This window comes from Bufo bufo, chromosome 4 (genome assembly GCF_905171765.1).
Source record: "Bufo bufo chromosome 4, aBufBuf1.1, whole genome shotgun sequence".
NCBI classification, from domain to species: Eukaryota; Metazoa; Chordata; class Amphibia; order Anura; family Bufonidae; genus Bufo; species Bufo bufo.
In genome coordinates this window covers 254364234-254376561 of record NC_053392.1, presented here as the reverse complement: position 1 = coordinate 254376561, position 12328 = coordinate 254364234, and the positions used below count along the sequence as shown (strand labels likewise).

The following is a 12328-nucleotide window of genomic DNA, read 5'->3' as shown; positions in this document are numbered from 1 at the left end:
TGTGCGTTTTCTTGTATTAAAAGTGTTGTGATATTTTGTACATGATAAAATTACAGGGTGATCAGAACTAGTGATGAAATAATAGGGTGTGAACGTAAAATGGGAAAAGTAAACGGATTGAATCTGACTGTACACTTTTCCTCCAGCCCCTTCAGCAGTTCCTGTTGTACAATCTCTTGGCAGCTCTGCAAATTCTCTCTTTTTGTCCTGGGCTCCACCCGAGAGTCCCAATGGCATCATTTTGGATTATGAGATCAGATATTATGCAAAGGTGGGTATCCCCAACTACTCCTGCAACTCTTTATTTTCATCTTTTATGCAGCTGGCATATGTTCTATTACTGTCATTATTAGGCCTCGTGCATGTGACTATACTTTTTTTTTTTTTTTTTTTTTTGTGGTCTGCAAAGCACGGATCCACAAAATGCGAATACCGGCCATGTGAATTTATGTGGGCCCCATTTGTCAAAATGCTTATTCCTGTCTGTAAAACTTCAAGAATAGGACATTTTCTATATTTTTATTTTGTGGGACAGACATGTGGACGCGGGCAGCACTCGGTGTGCTGTCTAAATTTTTTTGTGGCCCCACTGAAATGAATGGGTCTGCAACTAATCCGCAAAAAAATATGGAAACCAATACAGTTGTGTGCATGAGGCCTTAGTCTGTATTTATCTATTGCCACAGTATACCATGGAATACAAAGTAAGGGTCCATTCACACGTCCCCAAAATGGATCCTGATCCGTTCTGCAACATTGCGGAACGGATCCCGACCCCATTTATTTTTACTGGGGCCGGAAAAGATGCGGACAGCACACAGTGTGCTGTCCGCATCCGCACTTCCATTCCGCAAACTAATAGAACATGTCCTATTCTTATCCGCAGACACTGACAAGAAAAGGCATTTCTATTCAAAGTGCCGGCCATGAGCAGTCTGCAAAAAGTGGAACGCACATGGCAGGTGTCTGTGTTTTGCGGATCCGGGAATGGATTCCAAATGTACAAAATGAGACTGAGCTCAATGTCCCTATGGCTACAAATATGATTTCTCTATGCTCGCACCACGTTCAACTTCATAAGACGCTAGCTAAACATAGATGTGTGCTCTCACTGTCTGCTTACCTTGGTAGAACCCATTTAATTTTACATTGTACCCAACAGTACGCTTTGTTTCTTAATTTTCTTTTTTCTTTTCTTTTTTTATCCTCAGGGTCACAGTGGTGCAGGAAACACAGTGACCAGTCAGCACACAGATGTTCGTATGGAGGGCTTGCTTGCGCACAGTGTATATGTGGTACAAGTCCGTGCTCGTACAGTAGCTGGATATGGTGCATACAGTGATCCAGTGGAGGTCCGGACAGTAGCTGAGGATGGTGCGTAAATACCTATTCTTAAACCTTTTCCTGTAAATCTCTTCTATACCTAAAGCCCAAGTGAATCATCTCTAACCCCATTAACAAATCTTCTTCTTGAGCTGTAGATTTCCCCCCACACCTCGTATTTTCTTATGTCGCAGTACTTTTCTATGCTACCAGTCCTTGTCAGAATTTTATTTACTTTTCTTCCCTTTAACACTACTATTACCATCTTACTTGTCAACATCTTGTCGATTCTTGGCGTTTTATATTTTAGCTGGCAATTACTATGTTTACTGTACAGGTATACCTGCAAAGTAATCCAGACGTAATTCACCGGGGGCATGTTCATGTCAGCATGTTATGCTTATGGCAACATTTAGGCTGCTGCCAGTTGTAACAAGCCAAGGGAAAGTGATAGTTGACAGGTTGCTATGTGGGCTTTTTAGCATAGTGCCTGTCAATCAGTACAGAGAAGACCACATCTGCCCCCGCATATACTTTAGATTTGATTAAAAAAGACTATTGTCTTTTGATTGATCATTTTACTATCTGGCCATTCACATCTATCATAGTGGAGTCTAGTAGATTATAGCAGAGGACATTGGGGCACGTTGGTGTCCTGACATGCAACAGTTGCAGATTCTTGTGCAAACAGAATTTAGGGCAAACTGTGGGACTTTTTGAGTGCTCATGGCACAAACAAAAAATACATAGTGAAAGGGGCAGGACCTCCTTGGCCCAACACATATTACAGAATTTACACCAGAAAACTGCTGTAAATCATAGCCAAATGTATGGCAGCCCATAGCTGGCGTAGATTTCTGTTTCTACTACTTAGATACTATAAGATGCAACAGATTTATTAAGAAATGTATGCTTCTTCATAAAAATGGTGCATCTTACTCCAACAGAGTAAGCGTCAGTCTTTACTGATAGCGCCCTATTGACTTGATGTTACACACTTATTTCTTTATGTATTTGTGTCTAGCCGCTGATCTGCTGTCCTTACCCATTCTCATTAGACAGGCCCTTCTCTACCTTCACTGCTTCTCCTATCCTTTGCCAATCCTAAACCTTCCCTTTAGTCATCGCTCTGAGCACTTTCTATGTCCACAGATTCTACACTGTATCCTTGTTCCGTGATATCCCTGTACCCACAGATCCCTCACTTCCCTTCCTCCTTTTTTCCTTCCATGTTTTCCCCACAGGGGATCGGAGCAGTCTACAGGAGAAGGTCCCGATGATTGTTGGCTCTGTGACAGCTGGGCTCATTTTTATAATTGCAGTGGTCGTTATTGTAATAGTTTGTTTCAGGTGAGTTGTATTCTGGGGTGAAAAGCTGGAGGGCTGAAAGATGCATTTAACAAAAAAATAATAATAATGTTTTCAAATGCCCATGTATGGGTGAAATGTAGCCGTTAAGCTGGCCATACACATGCATTTCGGCCGATGTCATCCGTGGGATCATTCATACATATGATCCCACCATCAACCTGCTAGACTAAATTGGCCGACTGATACTTTTTGTGCTATTCTTCAATCACTGGTTGGCCGAAAACGCCTATTTCTGTCGACTTTAGGTCTTGTTCACATTTTTGTATTTCTGATCTTTGTTCCATACTAATTGATCATTGTTTTTGTCATAAAACTGAAAAATCTAGAGGTATATGGACTACAAATAAGAGTGTGAAAAGAAGCGCATTGGTAATTAATGTTTTATTTTTTATTTTTTGCAGAAAACAGAGGAATGACCCTGAATCTGAGTACACAGAGAAACTGCAGCAATACAGTGAGTATGGTTTAGGATTACTTCTAGTTTACGATGGTCTTCAGTGGTGATCTTCAGCTTTTGTATTGCCATGGCCTTTCTGTTTAAAATTCTTAGTGTGGATGTCTGCTTGTTGTACAAGATGAATTTTCCCTGGTGCCCCTTTATTAACCTCTGATTTTATATCATCTCCCCCCCTGTTTGTGCCATTTATGAGCCTCCGTTTTTTCTGAGTGGTTATAGCATCCGATGACCTTTCTTCTGGAAGTCACAGCCGACTTGCTTGTTCTGGGTGGCTGCACACTATGTCTCTTCTCACTATGCATTGCTTAGCAATTTGTAATTAATGTCCTGTGGTGTTCAGCGCTAATTGGCAGTTGTTAACACTATTTCTTGCTAGCCCTATTTCTCCATGCTTGTTGAAGATGTGAATCTGTCGTTTTATTTGTGCGGACGATAAAATGACACGTGTCCCTGCGCTCCTCTTTATTAGCCCTTTTACAGTATTTAATCCAATCCAACATAGAATTACCTAGCTAAAATGGCACAATAACCTTTTTACAAAAATGACCAATCCATAAAACGGTGAAATGACAAAGTAACACAAACCTACTTGCCTATCTTTGCTTGCTGGTCTAACTTCTGATGTAGTATATGTCCATATTAGAAAAAAAATGTTCATGTTCTCAGTAAACTTGATTACAAAAAATGTGGCTCCACCGCATAAAGACTTGGCAGTGTCCTCTTGTTCCAATCGCCATAATTTGCCGTTTGTTGGCTGCGCCACAGTGGAACATTTTTACATTCTTGGTATTGTCTTTACATTTATCATGCTGTAGAGGACAACCTGTTATCATGCGTCTACAATTTCAAGGAAATGTAGACTACCTGCAGTGTCCTTGAGTAGACAGAATGCTGATGTTCTTCAGAGGAAATCTCATCTTTGCCAGGATGCAGAGTAGCTCTTTTTATTGGGCTATTTATCTGTTAGGGTTAGTGGTCCGTTAAACAGTGTTTACATTCAGTATTTGCCACCTTCAGGTTATAGCCCACCCCTCATTACATCAATTAGCACTTGTGAATGGATTGCTTGCCGCATTACTAATTTGTATCTCTTTAGATCTATTGTCTGCATATACCACTCCTCCCCTTGAATAGTTACACCCCTCCTATCTCTCAAAGTGCCCCTCCCTTTGTTCAATGTAAGGCCTTTTCTTATTAGGGGTTGCAAATTATGCTTCCCCCTCCCCTTTCATTACTAATGGGTTACCAGCCATTTTGCTTGTTTTCGAATCCTTTATGATGTTCAACATAGTCACAGTTATGTATGTATATGTCTTCTTCTTCCATAACACTGCATTAGTCTTTTGTGTGTGTTCTAAGCCCAGGGGGGCAGGTACTAGTATTTATTGATAAGACCCACTAGGTGTATAGAGAATAATTTTTAGACCGTGGGGAAAAATGATGTATAGTAGCTCATGGCAGCCAAACCTTAGACAGCTGATTTGTGGTTCTTGCTGTACTGGTTTCCATGGAGTGTTGCCCGAAAATAAGTCTTCATACACCCACTGGGTCTCTTCAACGAGAACCAGTACCTGTCCTAATCCGTTCCAGCCAACCACTTATGTATAGTAGCTCATGGCAGCCAAACCTGAGACTCCTCCAGAAGGAAGACTTGACCTATCTATGGACAGCTGTTCTGTGGTTCTTACCTTACTGGTTTCCGTGGAGCATTGCCTAAAAATAGGTTTTTATACGCCCACTAGGTCCCTTCAGTGAGTACCTGTCCTAACACATTGCATCCAGCCATGCAATTCCCAGCTGTGTACACGTAAGGGCCAAAAGTCCCTAGACTTCCAATGTGTCTTTAGTTATGACACACTTTTTTGGTACATGCCTTACATGGGCAGATTGTAATTCCCGCCAAACATAATTAATATTCTAACTAAATCGAGATAAGGGGATACAATATTGATTTAAGTTACTCAGCCTGTAGATATGATCTGTCTTATACAGCCAATAGACACCATTTTATGTCCAGGGCAGGATAAATGGTTGGATAGTATTCGCCTACCAGTAGCTTAACTCTTTGAGCACTGGTTTTGACCTGTTGTTTCCAGTTTGAACTTGTGTTTGTCGATGAAACTTTATATTTTCCGTGCCAGACATGAAAACAGTGAATTTATTCATTCTTAATAAAGTTCTTATACAGCTGTTGGCAATGAAGCCCATGGTCTGTATACTTCTCATTGAATTGATCTGGCACGCTTGTCTGACTTCTGCAGGCATTTTTAGTCCATGTTTTTCAGCCATGTTGCGTTGCATGCTTTTTATTTTCCACTTGTGCTGCCTCCTCTTTATATCAGTTTGTTCCATGGTAAAGTAACACTATGGATTAACCCTTTTCTTATCAGTATTCTTTCATATACAAAATATAGTCCATATTGATCTTGCTCTTCAATCTTCATTTTATTTTATTTTTTTAAATGTTCTTACAATTTGTCCTTTAGAATAAGGGTCCATTCACACGTCCGTAGAATGGGTCCGGAGCAGGTGCGGACCCATTCATTCTCTATGGGTCAGGAATGGATGCGGACAGCGCACAGTGTGCTGTCTGCATCCGCATTTCCGGAGCGCGGCCCCGATCTTCCGGTCCGCGGCTCTGGAAAAAAATAACATGTCCTATTCTTGTCCACAATTGCAGACAAGAATAGGCAGTTCCATGGGGGTGCCGGCCGGGTGTATTTTGCGTATCCCTAAGGGTCCTTATACAGGCAGATTTCCTGACAGTATCAAATGGCGATCAATGATATAGATGTAGCCAGTGTTACTTTTAGACTAGTGGCGCCAGGATGGTCCCTTTAATGCAGTTTGTAATACTGTAATGTGTTTTTGTTGCGTTAACATATTAAGACTGTCGAAGTAACAGTGGCTACATCTGTATAGCAAGAGGATCGCCGCTCGTTACCGAATGATTGTTCATTCGCCTACAGTTTCCTTGCTGTTGGCAGCACATCCCCATTTACAGGAGGTGTTGTAGACTGGATTTTGTAGACTTTATCGCCGCACAGTTGATGAAGATACTTAATACTACTTCTTCTCACAGTGGTTCCTGGCATGAAGCTGTATATTGATCCATTCACTTATGAGGATCCTAATGAAGCTGTGCGAGACTTTGCTAAAGAAATTGACATTTCGTGTGTGAAGATTGAAGAAGTGATTGGCGCAGGTTTGTCTCATAAACTCGCTCGCTTTATCAATTAAAAGTCAGATGCTTCCCGTTTTTCACTTAATGATGCAATTGGGGATTTAGAAGTGTATGGTGCAGACTGAGGTTATCATGAAGATATTAAGTGGAATGCAATCTGCTACAGTGCAGAAAAGAATGGTCAGATTGATTTCTAGTCTTCTGTGCTAGGTGAGTTTGGAGAGGTTTGTCGTGGAAGACTGAAACAGGCGGGACGCCGAGAACAGCTGGTGGCAATCAAGACCCTTAAAGCAGGCTACACGGAACAACAGAGACGTGATTTTTTAGGTGAAGCAAGTATTATGGGACAGTTCGATCATCCAAACATCATACGATTGGAAGGAGTTGTGACCAGAAGTCGGCCAGTGATGATCCTTACAGAGTTTATGGAGAATGGGGCACTTGATTCTTTCCTGAGGGTGAGTTTGTGCTAATTCATGGGGATTAGTCTCTTGCTTGTCAGACTTGATGATACACCCTGATAATGCTAATACAGAGTTATCTCGTGGTGAGATGGTCAGAACAAGTATGTTGTTTTTCTTTTTTTGTGTGTGAAAAATTGTAAGCTTGTTTTTTCAGTATGCGTCTGTCATAGCATGTCTGAATCCAGTAAGGTAAACCGTGAGCAGGTTTTTAAGCTGCCCTCTTAGTCTACTAGCTCAGTGACGTAAGGGGCAGAATGATTTAAAGAGGAACAGTAACTTTATCTATCCTCTTGTTCGGGTGGTTCCAAGGTCCCACCCTGACCTCTGCTTCCTGGTCCCTCTTGACACATAAAATGTCACCACTCATTCAATCACTAGTTGAGCTGGGATCTAGCTGTAGCCTATGAGTGGCTGAGCCGTCACATTTCCTATTTAAAAAGGAACCATGAAGTAGAAATCGGCAGGGATCCTGGTATGCCTATTGAAACGGGAGCGGTAGGAGATCATTAATGTATTCTTTCTGAAGCCATTCTCCCCTTTTAATAAAATCCTGGCTGGGCAACCCCTTTAAATAATAATTGCATAGCTGTCCAATTAATGTTCCTACCACAGATACATATAATGAGCTTTAATCACCAAGTGAAGACCTGTGGGAGCTTTTGCTAGAGGAGACTTGCAGTATGGGCTTCCTTCTCATGCTCTTTTGATAGGCTTTCATGTATGCAGCAGGATACGTGTCCTGTTGTGTACAATACATTTGCATGAAAGAATATAGATGTTCAGGCTCTGGAGTGTGCCTGATGGAGGTATACTCCATGCCAAAACATTCAAAATTCCAACTTACACAGTATACTATGCTTAAAGAAAAAAAAACAAGATAGGATATAGAACTTTATTTAGGAGACCAATAATCCCTAGACCTAAGCTCGTAATTCCTCCAAACAATGCAGTGTTAGTCATTGTATGCATCATACTTGGTTGACTTTTGAATACATGTTATGCCGTCAGTGCTCTATCTTGAATTCACTTGCTATGTAGAATACATTTTTGGGCAGAATTCCAGATTCCAGAATTTAGTTTTTCTCTATCTTCTGATCCATGTTGAATATGAAATTAAAAAAATAGTTGCTGCAGCAGGTGGCAGGTCCCAATTTAAAGGGGATTGAAGTATGGATGACCTTTTAGGATAGGTTATCGATGTTAGATCGACGTTAGTCCAACTCCTGGCACCCCACAGATCAGCTGTGTGTGAGGGCTCTGCCACTGGAACTACACCGCTCCGTACATTGTGCAGTGGTCATGTCTGGTTACTGCAGCTCTCCGCTCTTTATCCTGCTGCTTCATTTTATTGAATGGAGGCTATTGTTCTTTAGAAAAAGAGTCCTCCCTTCACAGCCTTATCTTCTGCTGATAACATTTCTGAATAGTCACACTTGTGAACGGTATCAGAAGAGCATTTTTTAAGCCTTACTTATTCTCACGTATACTTTTGGTTTGGGTGTGTGCAACTTAACTTTTATTTTTAAACTCTCCTCATCAGATGAACGATGGACAATTCACGGTTATCCAGCTAGTGGGAATACTACGGGGTATTGCATCTGGCATGAAGTATTTGTCGGAAATGAATTATGTTCATCGTGATCTTGCTGCTCGTAACATCTTGGTGAACAGCAACCTTGTCTGTAAAGTCTCTGACTTTGGCCTGTCAAGATTCCTGGAGAACAGCCGATCGGACCCCACTTATACCAGCTCTTTGGTAAGTAATCTCCAACCATTAAACTCAGATGGCACAGCAATTAACAATGCCATCAATAACTGATTGATATGGGCCCACCAGCTTTTGGTGCCTCCCAATGCCACAACTCCTGACACCATGCATTACATGAACTGAAGGCCCTTTTATTCCTTGTATGGTGGCTTTCGGGAAGTCACACCGGCACTGATCGGACATTAATGACAAGATACTGACTGCTCTGTGAGGGGGTGTATTTTAGTGAATGAAAAATGTTGTATAGAATCTTTATTTCCTTCTGTATTTCAATATTTCTTATAATGTGTTGATATCTTTTTTTTGTCATGGCATGAGACAGACATTTTGAAGCAATCCAGTTAATGGTGACCCTGGAAATGTCCTAAATGCTGGTTTCATGAGCTATAGAATAGGAGGCATTCACATCTATAAACTCCTATGATTTAAAACCCTTAGTTTGTGGGGCTTTCAAAAGATTCAAGTTGTTAATGAGGTTTTACATTGATGACCTATCCTCTGGATAGGTCATCGTTATCTGATCGGTGGGGGTCTGACACCCGGGACTCTCACCAATCAGCTATTTGAGAATGCAGCGGTGCTCCCAGTAGCTCTGAGCTGCTATACAATGTACTGCACTGTGCCTAGTTTGCAGAGAGAAGCCCGCAGCGCTACTGCAAGCACTGCTGCCTTCTCAAACAGCTGATCGGTGGGGGTCCCAGGTGTCGGACCCCACAGATCAGATACTCATGACTTGTCCAGAGGATAGTTCATCAGTGTAAAACTCCTGAAAAAACCCATGTAAGCCTCACAAACTAAGCTAATATTGGTTCTTGAAAGAAAAGAAGATACTGATGAGTATTTGGTATGTTATCTTTTGCAGTGATCACTCTGTGCAAGTGGTGTAACAAGTTTTACCTTTTTGTTTTATCTACTTAGGGAGGAAAAATACCTATTCGGTGGACTGCTCCAGAAGCAATCTCTTATCGAAAGTTCACATCTGCAAGTGATGTTTGGAGTTATGGCATTGTCATGTGGGAAGTGATGTCATATGGCGAGAGACCCTACTGGGACATGTCAAATCAAGATGTAAGTATAGTGGAGGTAGAAGAAACTTTTAAGACTTGGGTTTATGGGCGAATTAATGGCCACATTCTCTTCTTGTAGGTTATTAATGCTGTGGAGCAGGATTATCGTCTACCACCTCCAATGGACTGTCCCTCTGCTCTACATCAGCTCATGCTTGACTGCTGGCTCCGTGATCGTAACCTGAGACCTAAATTTTCACAGATGGTCAGTTCTTTGGACAAGTTAATACGCAATGCAGCCAGTTTAAAAGTGACCAGTCCAACACAAGCAGGGTTAGTTTCCTTCGTTAGTTCTGAGGATTTGTTTGTATTTTTTTTATTTATTCATAACCTTTGTTCACCTATCCCGATACCTTTTGCATTCTTTGCTCTATATGTTATCTTTTTGTCATATTCTTACATCATTTTCTTTATATCAGTATGTCTCAGCAGCTTCTAGACCGTACAGTTCCAGATTATACAACTTTTCCCACTGTGAGTGATTGGTTGGAGGCAATCAAGATGGGCCAGTATCAGGACAACTTTATGAGTGCTGGATTCACCTCCTTCCATTTGGTTGCTCAGATGACAGCTGAGTAAGTAATTAAGCCTGGAATTTATGGATGCCAGAAATAGAGAGAATGTTTGTTTTTTGATCTGGTGATTTCTGCAGTTCTCTTTATCTTTATCCCTAATCTCTATTTTAGGGATTTGCTCCGTATCGGGGTGACGTTAGCTGGTCATCAAAAGAAGATTCTCAATAGTGTCCAAGACATGAGGCTGCAGATGAGCCAAACTCTTCCCGTCCAGGTGTGACACGACCACACCTTGAGACAAAGCTCTTCATATTGAAGAAGAAATTATATGGACTTGATAGGGCTCTACGGGAGCTCAAGGATGCACAAGAGAGCGATCCTGGATAGTGATGGGGTTTTGAGTGGAGTCACAGTTCCTTTTGCACAAAAGAACTCTCAGCTCTCTTCTTACAGATGATTTACACTTCATTGTGATCTGCTGCTGTATGCTGGACAAATTGTGTTGTAGTTAATGCTTACAACATGAATACATTTGTGTGAGTGATGACGTATGAATGTGAATAGATGTAGTACATGGTATGTGTATGATTGTGAGCAGTCTAAGGGTAAGTAGAGGAGCATTGGAGAGTACAAGAAAGGCAATATATATTAGTGTCTTCCACTTGCATCAAAACCTCTTGGACAGTAATAAAGGTGCAGGGTTGCAGAGCTAGCTATTTGTTTTATTCTGTATGTATCTATGACCGATAATCCCCAAGTCCTCCCACTCTTTAGTTTAAGCCTGCATGAAGAAGTATACAGTGCCTGTGCACATCTACAGAAGTGAGGTTGTACGGAGACCTTTCTGAGTGGGTTCCTGTGATGATGGATGGATTGGCCAATCAGTTCTTAATCCGATTGTTCATTAACACGATACACTCCTTGGTACTATTATGTCTGTAAAGGAAGGCCTGCCAATGCCTAGTAGAGGAAGCAGTACCGTACAGCTCACTCACTTCTTCTATTTTATGCCATGTTATCCTGCTTATTAACACACCCCTTCTTTCTCTGGCATTTCCCATCTCCTTCACACCCCCCATGCCCCCCCATCCTCCTCCATTTTCACATTACTTTTCAGCTTCTGCTTACTGTTCTTTTACTTAGGATATTCTTTTCTTTGTTTCCACCCCCTTCCTGCAACCATATTATGCTCTTTATTTTGTGAGTATACTCACATTTTCAATGATATGGGGATGTGTTCAGAATGGAAAATGTCATCATAACTTTACATTTTATAATTTTTTTTAAGAAATACTTTTTCAATTAAATTATTTAAGAAAAATACACTGCGTATTTGTATTCTACTAACTAAGTTAAAATTGCTTACATTTGTCTTGAGAAAGGCTTTCATATAAATTTCAAGGCCAGCCTGTCGTATCTGTTGAAAAAAAAAAAAACCATAATCGCCTGTTCCCTGCCACTCTGTTCAAGGTCTCTTGCTCCCTTCTGTATACTTCTGGTCCCCGTCGTGTAAAACGTGCAGGGTCACGTAATGCTTGGGGATGTGTCCCCATTGAGGCCGGTCATTGGCTGCTGCAGCAGCTGCAACAGAGCAATACGGAGCACACTGAGAAAATTTAGACTTGGTGACCACTTTTGACTACGAGATATGTCTGTTAATCTTTGAGTCTTCCCCCAAACAAAGTACATGTGTGGTGGGTGAAACAACATTGTGGCATCGATGTATCAATGTAAAGCTAAATCTCATCCGCCTGCCTAATTCTGCAGTACAAATAAGAATAGCAATGAAAATGTGTAATAATATTAGGGTGAATTCACAAATGGTAAATTTGTTGCAGAACCATTTTGTTTTAAGGGCCCGTTCACACAGCAGAATTTGCCATTGTAATTTTAGTACCAAAATTTTGGCGGCAGCCACATGGTGTCTGGTTTTTCAAAAGGAGGCAAAGCTGCAGTTTGAGGGCCGGGGATTTAAAGATGCACCTGTGCCAAGAAGGGACAAAGTGAACAACCGTGGCAGAAGCTGCAGCAGTTTCTGCTGCGGTATATGCAGCGGATTTTGACATTGTAAGAATCGGCCGTGTGAACGTACCCTTAGGGCTGTTTCACACGAGCGAGTCCATTGCGGGAATCGCGCTCAGTGTGTGAGTGTGATCCTCCGCTCTGGACTTGCAGGAGC

At 41.4% G+C, this 12328-nt stretch overlaps 1 protein-coding gene across 1 annotated transcript in view; it reads left to right on the top strand.

Annotated features, from left to right (window-relative positions):
* Positions 1-11474, top strand: part of EPHB3 (EPH receptor B3) — a 38809-nt gene extending 27335 nt beyond the window's left edge. Inside the window, exons 6-16 of the mRNA XM_040428529.1 lie at positions 147-271; positions 1212-1374; positions 2568-2673; positions 3096-3148; positions 6234-6356; positions 6546-6793; positions 8340-8555; positions 9486-9635; positions 9714-9907; positions 10054-10209; positions 10321-11474. Of these exons, the coding sequence (XP_040284463.1) occupies positions 147-271; positions 1212-1374; positions 2568-2673; positions 3096-3148; positions 6234-6356; positions 6546-6793; positions 8340-8555; positions 9486-9635; positions 9714-9907; positions 10054-10209; positions 10321-10429 (1643 nt within the window). The 3' untranslated portion in view covers positions 10430-11474. The remainder of the gene's footprint in view (positions 1-146; positions 272-1211; positions 1375-2567; positions 2674-3095; positions 3149-6233; positions 6357-6545; positions 6794-8339; positions 8556-9485; positions 9636-9713; positions 9908-10053; positions 10210-10320) is intronic.
* Positions 11475-12328: the final 854 nt, after the last annotated feature.